At 38.6% G+C, this 19904-nt stretch overlaps 1 protein-coding gene across 1 annotated transcript in view; it reads right to left on the reverse strand.

Moving 5' to 3' along the window:
* lrp8 (low density lipoprotein receptor-related protein 8, apolipoprotein e receptor) overlaps nt 1-18053 on the reverse strand; it is a 183001-nt gene extending 164948 nt beyond the window's left edge. The window contains exons 1-2 of the mRNA XM_024278627.2: nt 17802-18053; nt 17138-17263 (exon numbers count right to left, since the gene is read on the reverse strand). Coding sequence (XP_024134395.1) covers nt 17138-17263; nt 17802-17907 — 232 coding nt within the window. The 5' untranslated portion in view covers nt 17908-18053. The remainder of the gene's footprint in view (nt 1-17137; nt 17264-17801) is intronic.
* Between the last annotated feature and the right edge of the window lie 1851 nt (nt 18054-19904).

The following is a 19904-nucleotide window of genomic DNA, read 5'->3' on the forward strand; positions in this document are numbered from 1 at the left end:
AAAAAAAAAAAAAAAACATTTGAAGAAGTAATTCAGAATATTGCTTTGACAATTTGCTGTCAACTGTTTACATTTTAATGGTTAATGGATTGGAATGCTGTAAAAATGTTTTTTTTTCTTTTAATTTGTATAGATTAAACATTAAATTATTATTTTCTCCAATTATGTCATGACAACAATACAATACACAATTATTTAAGTTATGGTAGTGCTGGGCATTATGACGATACATATGTGAGCGTAAGAAGTGTGCCATTTCTCTATAATCGTTTATTTTATATTTCATTAAATTTGCATAGGTGTTGCCTCATCAGTGTACACATAAAATGTATGTAAGTGACTGAAAAAAAAAATCTGTGAATACATGAAACCGCAAATAAAGAAATGCAAATTAGCAGGGGAACACTGTATTAAGATAGTCAGAAAGGTAAGATATGACATTTTTTTCTCAGGGAATAAGTGAAAATACACTATAGTGATATATATAGTTATTTTAATATAAAAACATTCATATTGTGATATACATTTTTTTCCATATTGCCCAGTACTAAGTTGTGGTCTGCCAAAAATACACCTGAGAACTACACAAGTTTCAAATAGGTCACAGCAGCCGCAGGGTCACAACTTAAAATAGCGTTTATGAATCATCAGTGTCAACGTGTGAGTGTCTTCGAGCTGCATTTACAGGGGTTGCTTATTCACTGGATTGCAACTATAAAACTACATATATAGCATTATCTGCCATAATACAAGTGTGAGTGCTTCAAGCTGAATGTGGCAGCAGAAGATGCCAGAGCAGTTAGCTGAAAAAGCTAAAGCTGAAAGCTTGCTAAAATATTAGCTAAATCCAAAATTAGCCAAATTACTGGAAACGTGTCTAAATTAGTCAAAACACAACTAGTATTATGTTAAAATGTTATCTTAACTCCAAATTAGGCAAAAAAAATGGAAACATGTCTAAATTAGCCATTAAAAGCTAGCATAATGCTAAAATGTTAGCTTAGCTCCAAATTAGCCAAAACACTGGAAACATGTCTAAATTAGCCAAAAACAGCTAGCATGTTGTCAAAATAAAAGCTAAATGCTAAAGTAACATTAAAAACCCAGTAGTTGCTGAACATTTTAAAGATTGAATGGTGTCTCTAGTTGAAAGTATGCAGAAGTTCACAAGTTTCAAAGTGCACAAAAGCTTTTGAAGTATTTGAGCAATATCTCATTCATTTCCTATGGGGCACATTTTGCTCAATAATTCAAAAACTATGAAGTTTATGAATACTAAAGTAAAAGCAGTAATGTCCTGAACGAACTGAACGTTTTGATAACAAGATTGCAAAAATCGCTGAAAGTGTGATTTAGTCTTTATGTGCTGAAAAATGTACGGAAAGGAGCAGGAGAATCACTACAGTGTAAATGTTGTGTGATGTTCACACAATTACTCACAAGTTTGCATTGACAAACCTCATTATCCATCATTTCCATGAAAACATTTATGAGGATAGTCTTCATTTCTGCTTTATTCTAAACTTACAGAGCCGAAGAGCTGTTTGTAGCGAATAAATGTAGGAAAAAAAAATCATGAGATGAGACTGTGAAGCCATACATTACAGGAACAGACAAGTAAGACAGGCCATAATGGAGCATGGAGAGGCTGCTCCAGATTGTTCTGCACTCTAAGGTTTTCCTAAAGTGCTGCAGAACATGACAGTTCAGCTCAACCACTAGAAAAAGACCAAGCCCACACTTTTCATCCATGGAAAATAGTACCAAGTGCATGACAGCAGGAGTCAGAGCCATGCAGGCAACTTTTGCTTTTATTTATTTTTAGATGTTTACTTGGAGTTTGCTTTTCTCTTATAGCTAAAAATGTATTCCAGGTACACTCCTTGAATGAAACAAAAAAAACCCATCAAAGTTAATACTCTAGAAAAGTGGTACAGCAATTTTTAGTCACAGTATAGCAATACAACAAAGGCATAAAGAGCAAGAGAAGCAAAGTGAATGAGTAAAAGTGTAAAACGTTTTTCACTACACTTATTAGCCATCTAATTTCTTGGGTCCTCTCCTAGAGACTTGGGGGCTTGACGGTCCTAAACCACATTTTAGCTGTGTCTAGGACTTCACTTTTCTGTCCAAAGATTTTTAGGTGTTCCTAGAATTTGAGAGAACCAATCTCCCAGTTTAGGTGTTTCGAACACTACTGTTGTTTAAATTCCACATTTTTGTTCTCATGTTCCTTCTCCCTGGCGTTGCCATCACTTGGGATTGTTACACCTATCACTACATCTTTCTTTTATTTCTTGGCCAGACTTGACTGCTGTTGGCCATTAGTATTTTGTCTGCCTGCATCTGGAGTTCAACAGGGTTCTTGGCTTAGTATATCTGAACTACCTTCTGTGGAGTTTCCCATGTTGACCTTAAGACTCCCAGCCTAGGATGTAAAGATGTTTCTGTAAACTGTTCCAACCACTTGGTTGTAGCATTAAATATACATGCCCTGCCTGCTAACATTTTACAGTGCTGTTCTTATTTGCCAGATTGCCTAAGGGGTGTCTCTGCTCAGCCTGCACCTGAATCCCTTCCTGGTGTAGTAGATCTCGGCCTCTATTGATCTTCTACTGAGAACTACTCCTGTGCTGCCATGATTACAGCCTTTGTGCTGTCTGCAGTTTTGTCCAGCCACTGATTTCTACAGATGGATTTACCAAAATTAGCCTCTGCTTCTATTTGTTAGTGGTACATACTTTCCTTGCGTAATAGTCCGTTCTCTTCCTTCTGGAGTTTCTGGTGCCTAAGGTATTCATCAAGCATGTCAACACTTTATCATCCTCATGTATTCCTGATATTTGTTTCATCTTGGATAGTAGCTCTGGTTCTTACTCAACCTCCCAACATCCGTTTAGTACAGTCTAAGGATCATCTTTGTCTGAGTGTCAGTTGCCTCTATCTCTTTTTTTGGCCACTTTATCGTGTCAGCGAGTATCTGATGGCCGACAGGATGTTGATTTTCTTGACTTTGTCCTTGCCTCAGCTGACTTCTCAGAACTTGTCTTCCTCTGTGGTTGCATTTGGCAAATGCTGCTTTACTTTTGGGAAACAATAGATACCTGTAGCTCTCCTCAACATCTTGGTTCTGATCATCCTCCAGGAACACTCTTATAGATTGAATGTCAGTCTGGTATTGTTATTGTAGATCCTAGTGGTGTGGATGAGAGTTGATGTCTCGTTTGCTCACACAACTTAATGTCATCTATGTACAGGAGATTATAGGCATCCTTCTCAGTTATTGTGTGGCTACAGAGGTTCAGGTCTACACAGCAAGGATAGGGCCCACAAGTTGTTGACTGGGCCATTGTTGGATAGTCCTTTAGGTAGAGTTTCAAAGAAGGAATATCTACAGTACTGGACAAAAGTTTGGACACACCTTCGCATTCAATAGGTTTCTTTATTTTCATGGCTATTTACGTTGTGGATCCTCACTCAATGTTTTGCAAGGGCAACTTGACCAAGAAGGAGAGTGATGAAAGCTGGCCTCCACAGTCCACGCACCTGAACCTCAGTGAGATGTTTTGGGGTGAGCTGGGCTGCAGAGTGAAGGCAAAGGGGCCAACAAGTGCTAAACACATCTGGGAACTCCTTAAAGATGGTTGGAAAACCATTTCTGGGGATTGCCTCTTGAAACTCATCAAGAGACTGCCAAGAGTGTGCAAAATAGTAATCAGAGCAAAGGGTGGCTATTTTGAAGACACTAGAACATTGGTGTCCAAAGTCTGTCCTCTAAAGCCGGTGTCCTACATGTTTTCCAACCAACCTGCCATTGAAGCTCCTTATTGGCCAAACACACCTGATCCAGGTACTCAACAGCAGATAAGGCAGGATTTCTGGAAAACCAGCAGGAGGACGGCACTTGAGGACTGACTGTAAACTAGAACAGTCTAGAATATCAAACACAATTTCAGTTATTTCACCCTTTTTTGGTTAGGTACATAACCCCACGTGTTCATTCATAGTTTTGATGCTTCAGTGAGAATCTACAATGTAAATAATCATGAACATTGAAAAAAATGCATTGATTGAGAAGGTGTATTTAAACTTTTGGCCTGTACTGTAGGTAGAGTGAGGTTATCAAGTCACCAAATGACCACTACTACTGGAAATTTGAACTGCGATTCAAACCTGGGTCTCACAGGTGAAAGGGCCAGATCTTGCTGTAATGCTTTTTCATATATGTGGAACTTTTTCAAAATCAAAGCAGACAATTCTGTATAAAAATGTAAATAAGCCCCAGTAATCATGCGACCCAAGAAACTTTTCATTTTATTATGATTTAGAAGCATTACTTGAAATATTCTCTCCTCATTCCACAAATACAAGGTCACTTTCCTTTATTGTTGCTCCCTAAGAACTAAATCTAAACCCCCGCCTCCCCCTTTTTTTTAAGTATCTGACTTTGTGTTCAAGAGAGCAGGAGAGAGGGGGCCTCTTAGGCTCTATTGAGAAGGTGTCACCCTGCTTGCAAACATTCGAGCACCGCTTCCAATCATGCATAATGGGATGTGGGGGTGGACAGAGACGGAGAGAACGGTCACTGGTTGAACACTTACCAGGAGAGAGAACCAAGATAAATATATATCTTCCTCTTTACATTAGCTTCAGTCAAATATCAAACCAAGTTGAAATCTTTGCAAACAAATACAAAAATCACAGAAGTGTTGTTTGCTTTTCGATGCATCTGGAGATGCAACTAAAACTCAGTTTTTATTTTCCTATTTCACTTCAAACAAACTTCTAATCCCTTCATCACACTTCGGAGAGGAGGAAGCTTTTATATGAATTTTCGGCAAATAATCAGAAAAGGGATGTTTTTCCCACCTCAGATCAACAGAGGGAGGAAAAAAAAGTAGTCCCTGCCTTCCCATCATCACCCGTTCATCCTTTAATCTCCCCTCGGCGCCGTCATTTTTGACGCAGTCAGTGCACCGTGATAATGAAGCATGCTGCAGGTAAAAATATTACATTGGTAATGTGCATATCTTCAAAATATAGCCTTTGTGTCAGTGCGGGATTTTGTGTCACTATAGCCCCCTCCTCCCCGATAAACAGCATTAGCGAGGAGCAGCTTTATCATCAAAGAGTTTCTCACTTTCCAACATAAATGACAAGCAAAATCCCCTCGAGGTAAACAGACCCACTTGTGGGCTTAGGATATGGCAAAGTGTGCAGACGAACGATGCATGTTGTGCCTTATCAACATTAACAACTCTATTTAGAAAAAAAATGTCAAACACAGCAAAACAGACAAAGAGGAAGCCCTTTCTGAACTCCAGCTCTGGGTGACATTGCTGCTAATCTGTCAGTAAGAAACGTCTCACTACCACTGTAAAGCTCCTCCCTTTTTTAGCAGTGAGCACACACTAACACACACACAATTACTGCAACAAATACTGGGCACTACATCAAGTGGGACAGATTGCACAAGGTCATAATTTTCTTTCTACAACACGACAATTATCAGGTAGTTTGTCATGACAGCTATAATGTCTCGGCGCAACATTCAATCGCTGGTTGTGTCAAGTCCGCTGCAGCTGTGTGAAGACACACGAAAACAACTCTTTCACAAATATTTATGATACAGGTGGCGTGTTTTTTGCATATTGGATGTATTATTTCACAAATCACAGAGTCAGATTGTGATTTGACACAATTATTAACTGTTTCCCAATATTTATGAGAAAAAAAATGCTCCAGTCCAACTTTAAAGTAGGGCTGTCAAATTATAGCATTAATCGCAGTTAATTAATTAAAGACATTTTAGCGCATTATTTATTTTAATCGTGTTGATCTAATTTTTGCTTCTGATGGTTACTTCTGTGTTACGCACTCCTGGAGGAGCATTTTACCAGGTCATTTAAGAAAAATATAAATATTAAATAAATTATTAGAAGTTGTTATGTTACATTTATACATCATATTGTTTTTTAACAAAAGCTGACTGTTAACAGCTTCAGCTCGAGGCGCGTGTAGTGCACCAAACCAAGATCTGGTCTAGCTCCTTTTTGAGAAAGGTGATCGTCATGAGAAGTTATAAAAACAGCGTCATTTTAGAGGGAAAGTTTCCCTCTTAGTGCTTGTTTTGTACAGATGATGAAGCAAAAGTTTATTTAAAAAAATAACAAAGTCCAAAGTCTAAATAGTTCACTTCCTCCTGCGGGTTTAATTTCTTCCCTCTTAGAATCTCTTTTTTATTTCTGCTTTATCCATATAAAATCACTCTCATGTCTTTTCTTCTGTCTTGTGGCTGTGGTAAACTGTTGAATAAGGTATAACATCTGAATTATGTATTTGTTGTTGTTTTTTTGTTGTGTGTTCAAGATTGAAAAAAATTAAAGGCTGGAAAATTAAAGGTTGGAAGTCTTAAATTATAAAAAAAAAACCAATTTCAAAAGCCCACATTTTTAGTTTTATTTTGATATTTTATCACAAACTTAAATTGTAAATAAAATCGATTAATTAATTAATTACAGGTCATGATTAATTATTCGCACACACAAAAAAAAAAAAAAAACACATGGCAGCACTAGCTTAAAGCAAAAAAAGGATCATTTTAAATATTTTTAAAAGTAGTTATTTATGTATATATGTATTAATTCTAATGTAAAACAAAATAGGTTAAAAATTGTTTAAAATACAACTTACAAAATCCAATGTGTCAATATATTTAAACATTCCTTTCATTTTCTTTAATAAATTAGTATTTATTTCTTTAAAAAAAGTTGAAATACTCATAGTCTGTGATAAAACCATTTGACTCTGATGAAAATTGTGTTTTTTTTAACATGTTCTTGTGGCATTTTTCTCATGATAACAAAATTAAGCTTAAAATTGCATTTTTGAGTATTTATTTATCAAATTGTTGTGATTCCGGAGCAAATTAGCTTGTAGGTGTGACGTAGAGGCTTCAATCGACAGGCCAGAAGGCTCCCTACTCCGCTCTATTCTGCTGACAAACAGATCCATGAACGTCTTTGTTTTCCTCGTCTGAATTGCTTCTTGCATAAAACTGTCTTATTTGATATACCTGCCATTTTGGCTACTGCTACTCTGCAGAAACGCTGTGCAAGAAAATGACAGGTTTTGTGATTTTGGCAAAAAACAGCATAATAAGAATAAAAAAACCACTGGAAACACTTTGAAAACTGATCAAAAGATGATCGAAGTGGGACTTTAAATCATACATGGGTCATTATTTATTTGGGAAAATATTATTTTCATGTTTAAGACTAGAAAAAAGTAAACATTTTCTTGATAGCTTGTTCTTGTCCAAATTTTATGACCTTAAACTGCTCTGACTAAATAATTATTAAATATTTCTCTGAGCTGGTGTCAACTTGCTAATAGCTAAGACCTGACTCCTACATTCATACTTTGTGATGTTTTTTTATGAAGCTTTCAAAGACATCAACATGCGTTTGGCAAAAAATATATATTTATATCTCTTCACAGACCAGGGAAAACGTATAAAAGCAGAGGGAAAAAAACAGGATTGTGACACAAGCCACTGCAGTCTGTTATTAGCTATGTTTTATTCATTTTCATTCCTATACTTTATTTCATATACAGCTTTCTGTCAAAGAGGAAATGGCAACAGAAGCTAAAAAAGAAATAAATAAAAGCAGGATTACAGGAAATGTAAATAATAAATATTGAGGCTGCTGAAGATATTCAGTTAATCTGAGGCGGGGATTAACACCATGATACTCGGTCCTGTCAGACACTGCTGGATTGGGGAGGGGCAACAAGCTGCATATCAGCAAAACCTACACAAATATATATTTACTCTAAATATGCACACGCAAACAAACTGAGGAGAAATGCAGGGAAATTATCAGGGTTATACTTTGAACAAAAGGTGACTTGGTGCAAGCAGGAAAACAAACTCGCCTAATCTCCCCAAAACAGAAAAGCTTATTCTGACAAAAAAAAAAAAAGTGACAAGGACGCTTTGGAAAGTAAGGGGGGAAAAAAAACTATTCAAACTTTAGAAATGAAATAATTTGTAAGTCTGGAGCACATCCGGCTCTTTTTTTTTTCACAATGTTTGCTTCAACATTAATCAACGACTCTTTCACTCTCATTCAATCGTCTCTTCACATTTTTCGGTTTGACCTTGAATCGTTTTCATCGCCTGTTACATTTCTGCATCACACCCGAGGATACTTGGCTTTAGAAAACAGTGACTGCCTGTGACACAAAGAGTGAACCGATAAAACAACATTGTGTTGAAAAGTCAGTTCTGCTTTGTTGGTCTCACAGAACTTATTTTCCTATAGTCTAATAGGTTTCAGTTTAATGCAGTGGCTTAAGCTACTGGTTATTTTTGTAAAAATAAAAGATCAATGGTCAACTACACTCAAACCATACAAGCAAAACTAGTAAACTATGGGGGGGGGTTGAGTCCAAGGGAGTGAGAAATCAATTACCACATGGAATTGAATTGAAATAGTTTATTTCAAGCAATCAAACAAGAATACATGTGAGGTGCAATCAACATACAAAGATACATGAGACATAAGATAACTAGGCATCAAATTATAGATTGTTTGAAAGGGAGTAGGAGGAAGCAAACGTATATAATCCCATCCCGGCTCAACCTTACCATTTCCTTTACATGAATTATCATTTTCCGGTTCAAAACTTCTGATCAGACACATTTACCTTACTAACACGCCATTAAAAATCCTTGTGTATCAATAATACACGCACTCAACAGTATTTAGATCCCTTTAGATTCAAGAAGTGATCCAACTTGACTCTCCATGCTTTCATCTGCTGCCAGAGCATCACTGCCTTTAGCATCCATGCTAACAGTAGCTGCTTCAGGTCTTGCTCACGGCCGGAGATGTAATCCAGTCAAAATGACACTATTCATTCAGAATGAAGAAGTGAACAGTTTTGGAATCAAATTTTGAATATAATTTGGATTTTCCTTACTCCAAAGTGCCTTAAATCTGGCATTTCTGAAGCTTCTTTGGATAATTGATAGGTACGTATGATGTGTGAGTTTGTATGTTCTCCATTGCAAGCGTGGCCACTCCAGCTTCATCCCAGAGACCCAAAAACATGCTCTATAGGTTCATTGGTGAGATAAGTGATGAGATCCAGTGATGGATGGACGTATGGACGGATGGATGGACGGACGGGCATATTCTATAGTCAGTACTGTAAATGTATTTGAGTTGAAACACATCAAGAAAAATTAAAGATGTTGAGTTTCTGTCTTTCTTTTGAGGCACTTTATTTCCTCTCTATGTGGGATAGAAACTTCCACAAATGCAGATGCTCACCTGCGGTGATCATCACTAACCAGATTAGTCATATGTAAATACTTCTTTTTCTCCCACTTTCACACAATCTCTACATCTTCATCTCCCCTGCAAGTGTCCTTCCTGCCGCCAACAACAGAGTCCCAATGTCAACCTAAGAGGCTTTCAGCTGACAGAAAGATGAAGACAGAACCTGAGTGAGACCAAGCACCTCAGGCCAGAACTGACCTCAGCTAAAATTACTTTGCTGCCGTTTTGCTCCACTGCATCCAACACCTATTCAGCACATGGAGTATTGATAGCTTGTAGAGCACGGTGCACTATCTAGTAAAGGTGGGGGACTTGGCATACTTTAAGCATGTCATCTGTCAAAGCTGCGAGACAACTTGCTCTTTTATTTTCCATTGGATTGTTTCTTCCTCTTAAGGTGGCCCTGACATACTGCCAGTTTGTCTTTTATGTAAGAAAAAAAAACTGGTTATTCAGATCTTAAAAGGTGGTAACTTCAATGTTTCCTCATTTTAACCCCAAATTATTAGTATCATTCTGTTAATGACAAAAATACACAAAATGACAAAAGTAATACAATTGTATTTAAAAACAACAAATATGAACCAGATGCTGTTTTTGCATTCCATTTGCTGTTGGAAATAAACACATCAGCTGCAACGAGATGCTGATGTTCCAATGCGGTTGGTTAATCGTTGACAGGTGTACAGGGCTCTAAAAAAAGCTAATGGTTTGCCGCTCTGGAGCAGTCAGCAGTATTTTACCTCAAAGCCAAGGACAAAAGGCATCAGTAACGATCTCGGAGATCCGAAGAGTTGCTGCTGATTAATCTGGGAAGGGTTATAAGGCCATTTCAATCAATTTGAAGTATATCATGCTCGAGTAAAGGAGATCATTCACAGGAGAAAAACATTTCCAACAGCTGCCAGCCTTTTCAGCACAGGAAGCTCGAAATGGGATTTAAAGATTTATTTGTTAAGGAAATTTTCTACCATATTTAGTGAACACATTCGGCAGAAGAAATAAACTTGCTAGCAAAATTTTTGAGCCTTTCACATCCTTGCAAAAGTATTGGTTCCGTATTTTTTTGAACAGGAAAAAAAAGCTGAGATTCTCAACTACCATGACAACATCAAAATTCAACATTGTATAACAAGCAGTGAATGACAGTGGTGGAGGGATGATGATATGGGCTTGTTTTACATTATTTATAGATACCAAACAGGGTAAGGTTACAGAAGTTGTCTCGACTATAAACCCTTATAACCTACGTTCTCAGCATCGCACTTTCAAGAAAAAGTGTATGTAAACACGCATAGATGCGCATATCATGCTTCTGTGTTCATGTATAGCTACTCAAGTTTCTACCATTGTTTTTCTGGCTCTATACAAACAAAACACATGGCAATTGAAAGTACGTTGAAAGTTAAACAAGGTCAAACTTTGGCCAATCAGGGACTTTGACTTGGTAGCGCTGTATAAATGATATCCCTTTTAATTTAAGAAAGTACCAACCAGTTGGAAATTGATTATTGAGGAGAAAATAATAACTCTGGTTTGTGCTCAGCCGGAATTGTAAAGAGTAGAAGGAGAAAGAAGGAGCCCATCCCTCCTTGTCCAGTGTGAACATCGTGGGCATTCAAGAATGAGTAACATGCCTGGTGTGGATGTATCAGCAAAGCTCGTTTTGAGGCCAGGTATTACTCTATTAAAGCTTGAACAAAATGGATGATGGGAAAGCAAAAGATTTCCTTAAAACAATGTTTTACTAAGGAATGACTTTAAAAAGTAATGCTCTAGGTCAGGGATAGGACAAATCCAGGCCCCAAGGGCCGCAGTGTCTGCAAGATATCCAGATATCCAATCCCTACTCATGACTGATTACCTGGTGGACAATATATAAATAAAAATCTGTTCAATATAGGATGTTTATTTTTTCCTATTGAAGGAATCTTATGGCCCACCCTGTATAATGACTCTGCACTAAGACATCCCCAGCACTAAAGGAACCCAACTTTAAATGTGGAAAAACAGCTACCTATTAGCGTTAATGGAAAGAGGCATCGTGGTTAAGTGATTAAAAGTTCCAACTAAAAAAGTTACTTTTAATCTGCTTTGTGTTTGTAATAACACAGTTAAAAAGGGTGCTTAAAACATAAAGAGGGTGCACTTTCTTTGCTATATCCCTTGTCGTTGCTGCAGTGTCACCATATCAAAAACCAATGTATAAAAGTCTGTGGAGATTTTCACTGTTTGTGTGTGTAATTGATTACGTGACAGGCACCCCTTGACCTCATATTTCCATTAAAATCATGTGACCTCAGCAATAGGGGGCAGTAGGGGTACACATGTGTGTGTGTGTGCATCAGTTTGTTTGTGAGACCATTACCACAAGGCCTGAACCTATTCTCAGGAGTCTTCTATTAAACTATCTAGAGTGTGTGTGTGTGTGTGTAAAAGTCTTTGTGTGTTTAATAGAGGCTGATCTCATACACATGTGTGTGCACACACGCACACACACACTTGGCAGCAGCGTGAAATACGTTGTGATGTCTCCTCTATGAGAAGCGGGTCTGCGGCTGCAAAGGAGACGCTCCCCTTCTCAGACCTGCTTAGACTCATTGTCCTGCTGCGACACACAAACGCACACACCCCATCGCACACACACACATAACATGGATGCTGGGTTCATGTTTTCTTTCTTCCCACCCTTATGTATTTGCTTTCTATCCTGTTGCCTTGAATTGTTTTGAAATACCAGAGTCCCAGGGAAAAATACACATTGGTGAGATCAGATGTCATTAGTGATTTTAATGTTGGGAAAGCAGAGTCAGTCAGTGACTGTCAGGTAAATGTTTTTCATTTAGACTTTTATTTTATATGTTTTTGTTAAATAAATCAATAGTAACAATACAGTGAGACCAAGGCCACTGAAAGCTGCACACACCACAGCAGTGTGAGACACGGATAACAACTGGAAGCTAACACGAGGTTTAGATATCCACTGATATTACACGTGCACTTTGGATTAGGCCTGTTTAAATCCACTTAAATCCGCTGTAAAAGATGATAAGGCCTTATTTTTTTCTCTTTTTGTGGATTCCATAACTGAAATATAGGTCAGACAGAACCTTGCAGAGATGGAGAGTTGCACACACGCGTGCAAGGAGAGCTGTGTAAACTACAAAGGATGAACGCATGTACACAGCATCCAGCCATCACCGCTTACGCCGTCTCCCAGGGCAACAAGAGCAAAATCAACCGTGAGGCATGTTAAGAATGGAGTAGAGGGGAGGAGTGGATGATGAATAAAAAAAAAATTCAAAGAGTAGAAAGAAAGGTACAAACAGACAGCACAATCTACAAAAATGTTGTATAACTCAACAGCTGGGAAACCTTGAGGTGACCTATGACCTACAGAGGGCACTCTAATCAGCTTAACTTATTGTACAAACTAACCTGGCAATGAACTTTGCTTATGTTGTTTGTAGAGCCAGAGAGGATGCTTCCATTGTTGTCACTTCCTTTTACAAAATACACCATCTCAATTTCAAATGTACTTTTTCTAAAACTGATATTGACTCTTGGGGCTTGACTTTAAACTGTAGACATTGTTGTAGTGGCTACATGTCCGAGGAATAGTTGATGACACTGACAAATATCATTATGTTTAAAGATTATGTATTTATCTTCATTTGCTCATTTATTTTTTGCATTTGTGGTGGTGGTGCTACTATGAAAGTCATGATAAAGCATTGCCTGAAGCGATGTCGAAGGATTGTCATCATGTTGTACAAGACGGTCGGCAAACCATTAAAGCTTTCTACACAACATTGTAGCAAACAAAGGCATTCGAATCACTTGAAGCATTCGAAGCATTCAAAGTGTTTGAAACGCTCAAAGCTTTCAAAGCGTTCCAAAGCGTTCAAATCGTTAAAAATGTTTTAAAGCGTTGAAATCGTTTAAAACTTTCAAACTGTTCCAATCGTTTAAAGCTTTCAAAGCATTTGAATCATTTAAAGCATTCAAAGCGTTTGAATCATTCAACGTGTTCGAAGAGTTTGAAGCGTTCAAAGAATTTAAAGCGGTCAAAGCGTTTGAAGCGTTTGAAGCGTTCGAAGCGCTCAAATCGTTCAAAGAATTTAAAGCTTTCGAACCATTAAACCGTTCAAATCGTTGAAAGCATTCGAATCGTTCAAAGTATTCGAATCATTCAAAGCATTGTGATGTTTTAGCGTTAACGTTCAAAAAAAGAGGTGCCTTGCCATTCATGTAAATATAAAATCACTTGACGTCAAGTGAACAGACAGTTTTGGCACATATAACTGTTTAATTTCCTAATCCTTTTCCCATGAGTCCTCGCCCACATCGCTATAAACCAGTGCCTATACAAAGCTTACATTGTGTCCTCACTGTATACAAGCAAAAATTAAACTTTTTATGTTCAGTGCAAATCAATTTATTGTGTTCTGAAAAGATATACATATTGAGATTACACTACAACTCGCTAACTAGCTATATAACCAAATCTTTCAAATGTGGTGGATTATAGTTACTGCTGCACAGACTTGTGTGTTTTTCAGTCTAGTCACACATCGAAGATTTCCAATGATGATTATTAAGAGACTCTGGAGAGATAAGCCATTTATTGGCTTTTTCCTCCTCCAATAAGTAGTTTGAAAATTCCCCATTAAAATGTAACTATCAAGTGACCCATAATTGAGTCAATGCCCCCAATATTGATGAAAGCAATTAAAGGAAAAATATCAGAGCGGTGTCAGACGATCCCAACGTAGATGAAGAAGCTTTAGATCGCACCAGCCTGCTGTTGCTTCATCCTACCTGCGCGTTCTTTAAACCGTCTAGTTCCCATTCTCCTCCCACTCGTCATTTCTGCTCCATGCCATCAAATCTCCCTTATATTTTTTTTCTGCCATCTTCTCCTCCTCGTCCACCTCCCCCTCTCTGCAGAGCTCTTGCTGATGATATTTGGTTTTTAGGGAGGGGACACAGTGGGACTGCTGGCATCTGTTCGAAGGACTGGCATGTTGCCATCCCTCCAGCAACCCAGAGTCATGCTGTTGGATTTATCTCCAACCAACCTGTCAGCGTATGCTCTTTGTGGGTGCAAGAAGAGTGGGCATAACCTTTTTGGCATTGGCACCACCGAGGTGCTAAGGAGAGAGAGTATAGAAAAAATGTTGGAGAGGAAAGCCCCCTTAATGGCTGCAACAATGCTGGGGAAATGAGACGTTTTTATTTTGAAAGAGTCACTTTCAACGCAGGGTACAGGCTGGGGCTCTCAAAGAACAGAGTGCTAAGATGCTGGGTGGGGAGGGAGACAGCAAAAGGCATGGAGGAAGAGTACAAAGCCCTGCAAAGATGGAGCAGGGAGATAAAGGTAGAGAGTGACAAAAAAAAGAACTGATTGAGAATGTGACAGTGAATCCATGACTGCAGCTTACAAGACGTGCAGTAAAGGCGAGGAAGACACAATCACAGACAAAGCAGGTCAGGCGCAACAACATTCTATGCGTGACCTTGTGGCTCAAGTCGTCTTTGAACCACTTGCACTGAGATACCCACACTAGTAAAGCTACTGCCCTCAGCAACACACATTCAAGCAACCACTTTTAATGAAAAGGCTACGTAAAGCAGGGGTGTCCAAAGTCTGTCCGCGAGGACCAGTGTCCTACATGTTTTCCAACCAATCTGCCATTGAAGCTCCTTAAGGGCCAAACACACCTGATCCAGGTAATCGGCAGCTGATAAGGCAGCACGAGGCAATTCAGAACTCTGAAACACATGTTTCAGAGTTCTACTTTTAAAACTCTTGCATTTGAGCAAGTTTTTTAGTCCAATTTCAGCTCTATGTACAAAACCATTGAATCAAAGTTGAACTTTGACCAGTCAGGGACTTGGATTTGGTAGTGACGTATAGGTAGTGACCTTTTTAATTCATGGAGTACCAATTTAAGTTCACGGTTCAGCACCCTCTTTAACAGGGGTCTCAAACTGGCGACCCATGGGCCATTTGCGGCCCCCATATTAAAGTTCAATGTCCACTAAGCAATATCTTTTGCATGTCCACGCTTCTTTGATTATAGTTTGTGATGTTTCATCTTGCTTTATGCTTAAAACTTCTCATTTGCTATTGTTATTGGATCTAGTTGTCAGAAAAGTCCTTGGCAACAGTTGCTAGCGTTGTTAGCTCCTGTCGTTTCACAGGACATGCAGAAGATATTGCTTAGTAGTACATAGACATGAACACATGTTCAAAACACTTGTTCAGTAGACATAGACAATGGACTAAAGACATAAACAGTGGACGCAAAAAAAAAAAAAAAAATTTGGCACAAATTTGACACAAACGGAACCTCGTACGGTCCAGCCTCAGCCAAACTATACTTTTAGTGGCCCAAATTGAGTTTGAAAAACCCGCTCTTGAATGTCAGCGTGAACGTAGCATTAGAGTGAAGGCACCCCATTAAAATGCAGTTCCAGCTCGTGTCGAGCTTTACCCACTAAATATCCAGTAAATCCCAGCAAATCTTTAAAGTCAGCTGCACAATTAAAAAAAATGCAGAGTTCCTGCAGGGGAACTCAGCATGGAGAGCATGTGAGAGGAGGGAATCATGTGCTTTGGTGTGCTGGCCCCCGAACAGAAGTGGTGAATCAATTGGCTGCTAATCCAGCCATTCACACAATTAGGACTATGACAAATTTCTAACTAAGCTGTGATTACCCATGAAAGGGGTTCAAAAAGGGTTCCACCCAAACTATCAGCATTCTTCACACCCAGTTCTTCAAAAAAAATGTTATTTAATTGTGATTTAATGTACAGTCCATAAAGAGACAAGAGACCACAAAGCAACCAATTCGATATATCTATGAAAACCTTCTCAAGTGATATTAAGACACACAAATTGAGAAGTTTGAGGATCCAATTAACAGATTGTAGGTCATTTGTAAGAAAGCATCACATACTTTTCACTGAAAATACGATTTCATTCTGATAATAAAAATCAAATAATGCACTGATGCTGATAATTCATGCTTCTATTGTGTCATGGTATGTTCAGAGTGCACTCTGCAACACACATTTCAATGAAAAGTCTATGTAGATGCGCGTCTTGGACTTCATCGTTCAAAACTATAGCTTTTTTACGTAGATACACAAGTTTTTACAACTGGATTCTACGTACAATATACCTACGTATATTGAACGCTGAAAATCAAACAAGGTTGGCCAATCAGGGACTCGGATTTCTTTAAATATTTCCATGAAAATTGATCATGGAGGAGAAATAAATAATTGCAATATGTATTATGTCACATCAAGTCTTTTATATATAGGAATAGAGTTGTAAAAGATCATTTCACGCCTTTTTCAATTGTGGATGGTGGACATGCAATGAAGCCCATCCCTGCTAGTCTAGTGTGAACACCATGGGCTATTTGCAAATGCGGGTTCTTGATTGTGTCATATGCCTGGTGTGAGTGTGGCTTATAAATTTGGACGGAGAAGTGAAATTAAGAAATCTGAGAAATTCCACAAGCCATGTGACTTGATCCAGGATCAGCAGTTTCTGCACAGACTTTTGGGAGATTCCAAAATCGCCAAAAGCGGAAAACGATAAGAAGCGTTTCCTTAGTCCGAGTTCATTTCTTTTGAAAATGAAAGTGTTAAAGTAATCAGCGTGGGCTATTAACCAGTCAGTCCTAATAACATAGATAGATAAAGACTTCTTCCTAATGTGAGAACGTCTGAAGCTCTGGGCAAAACAGACATGACAGACTCTACTTACGACAGTTCTCCTCATCGCTGTTGTCTGAGCAATCATCATCATCATCACACCTCCAAAGGCTGGGGATGCATCTTCCGTTGTTGCACTGAAACTGCCCTGTTTCACACTCCGACTCAGTATGAGTTCCTGAGAGGACAAACGGAAAGCAGAGCTGTCAGGAGCTGCTTTTGTATCAGTCATCAGGGAAGAAACGGGACTTCAAATCAAACAAGGAAAACCTGACTGTGGATGGATGGAACTTTAAAAAGTCATCTGATAAATGATGCTGAATGCTGATTTTAGGACCATTTTTGTGTTTCTCCTTCGCCTGGCGTTTCAATATGTTGCCTGTTGTGCGGCACTGACCGCCCGCCGGCAGGACTTAAACCCCCAGATCAGCTTAAGAGGCTGTATTTAACATTTATTGAGCAGCTGCTGCGTAAAAGCCCAACATTTCAGTGTGGGATCGCATCCCCGCGCGCGCAGCTTTGAGTCCCATCAGGCACGAGAGCACCTTCCTTCCGCCTATTGTCCCCCGCGTGCCACCTGAGATGAGGAAACAAAAAGTGGCGGTCGCCTGGCCGTGATGTCACAAGTCCTCCGGAGGTGTCTGACCACCTGATCCCGCTGACAGTCACCCATCCCCGGCGCCACATGACACACTAACCCCCCTCACATCCCTCACCTTTAGCGACGCGGAGCTCCAGGAGTAATAAATGAAGCAGCACGAGTTTCCCGATGTCGGTCCACATCGCTAGTATTCTCCGTGAGGGTTCTACGGTGTCGGTCATGCACGTGGAAAGAAGAAAAAAATCCCCACTGAAGGTTCCCCCAGCCTCCGCGCTCCTGTGTTGCCCCTGCTCGGGAGTGAGCGCGCGACCAGCCCGGCAAGCTGCCTTTCTGCGCCTCGGCTGCTGTTTGAATGTGTGACGTGTGTGGGCGGGGCCGCCGGCGGAGAGTAGTAGATGGGAAATCTACGTGTTAACCGTAAAGAAGTTGTGTCTGCTGAAACTGCTGAGTCATTCTTCTGAGCGCTGCCTCTGGCACTTTCAACTCAAACTTTAGGAAAAAGTAACCTTTAGCATTTGAAACCACACTCCGATAAGCTGACTACAGAGTCCTGAACATGAAATGGTGAAATATCATACAATAAAATTTACTTCAAAATTATAATTTGTGGTTACAAATCAGTATTTTGTGCGCTGAAATGACCATTTTTTGGCCAAAATTTAGTATTCCTTTGTAATATGTGTTCACTAATTTATATTTTCTAAGTACACATCTACATTTACGATTCATTTATGTGTTTATAGTGGACACATTATTTCATACGCACAAACTAGCATTTTGTGGGCAGAAATTAGCACACATATTATTATTTGTGCGCAAAAAGTTGTATTTCACTGAAAATTTGTACGCACAAAGTGCTAAATTGAGTCCACAAATTACTAATCTGTTTTGTGCAGAAATGACTCTTTTGTGGGCAGAAATTAGTAATCTGGTCAGTATTTTAAGGACACAAAATATTTTGTGCGCACAACTTATTATTTTTCAGTCAGAAATTAGTAGTGTACAGGGATCGAAGATACTGAACTACTTGTCCACACAAAATTCTAAATTATGCCTACAAAATAGTAATTTGTGCGTGCATTATGCTAATTTGCAAACACAAATTAATCATTTGAAAGAAGGAATTGTGCAATCAAATTAGAATTGTGTTTGTATAAAATAGCACATTCTGCTTGCATAAATAAGCATTTTGTGCACACAAATTATTTTTTAAGTTTATTTGGGGGGGTTGGCTGCACACAAATTTTCTTGCTAAATTTTAGCATTTATTTGAAATCATTTTTACATTTTGGAACTTAATAACAGCAGTTGGTAACTGTGTTAATGCATTAAAGAGTAGTTGTGGGGATAATAACCCACCCGCACTTTAACTGCTTGATAGCTCGATTTATGATCAAAATGAGCAAAGAATTTCTATACCAGCGTGTTTGTCTTACCCTCTACCTGTGTGCAAGTTTTTTTGCAGCCAAATAAATTAAATGCTTGGATGCTGTGTTCCTGTTCTCTTTGCTAGAAAAGATTTAAAGCCGCACCTGGACCAGACTGATGCTTAATGAGTCAACCAGAGTTGCTCTTAAGCAAGCCAAGGAACCCATTGTTCCTGGAATGATGTATCTACATTTGACATTGATGTAGTCCTTTGCTGTATCTCGATAAGGAAAAAAATTCTATATCTTATTTCTCTGAAATTCTCTTATGTGTGGGTCCATCAAAGCCACGGTTTAACCCCAGAGCTTCCGGTTTGAAGCAGGTTACAAAACAAAAGTGGCCAAAGCTAGGTGAGTTTACCAACTAGCCACTAGGTGGCTTGTTACAGAAGTCCCTGTTTACTTAAATGGCAAAAAAATGGAGGAAAATGGGAGTTTCAAGCTTGTTTCAAAAAGAATTTTTCTTCTGTGGTTAGATTTATTATCATTTAGAATGAAAATGAACACAATGCTAATATTAGCATTTCAGGATGTAAAGTGAGCTTAATATGTGGCATGGTCTTTTGTTTAAAAGTTCACTGACTAATTCACAACTATTACACAATCTTATAGTGTTTGGAATTAGTCATCATTGTTTGTCCTTCCTGTTTGAACAGTAAACAAAAGGCTGGGTTTGTTTTGGAGGCTGATAAAGAAACTCCATTCAAGACAGAATAAAACAAACTACAAAAAAGTGAGCATTGATGGTGTCAAAATCTAACAAATATGTTACCAATGTTATTTATCTTAAA

The sequence above is a fragment of the Oryzias melastigma genome, linkage group LG4, assembly GCF_002922805.2.
Source record: "Oryzias melastigma strain HK-1 linkage group LG4, ASM292280v2, whole genome shotgun sequence".
NCBI classification, from domain to species: domain Eukaryota; kingdom Metazoa; phylum Chordata; class Actinopteri; order Beloniformes; family Adrianichthyidae; genus Oryzias; species Oryzias melastigma.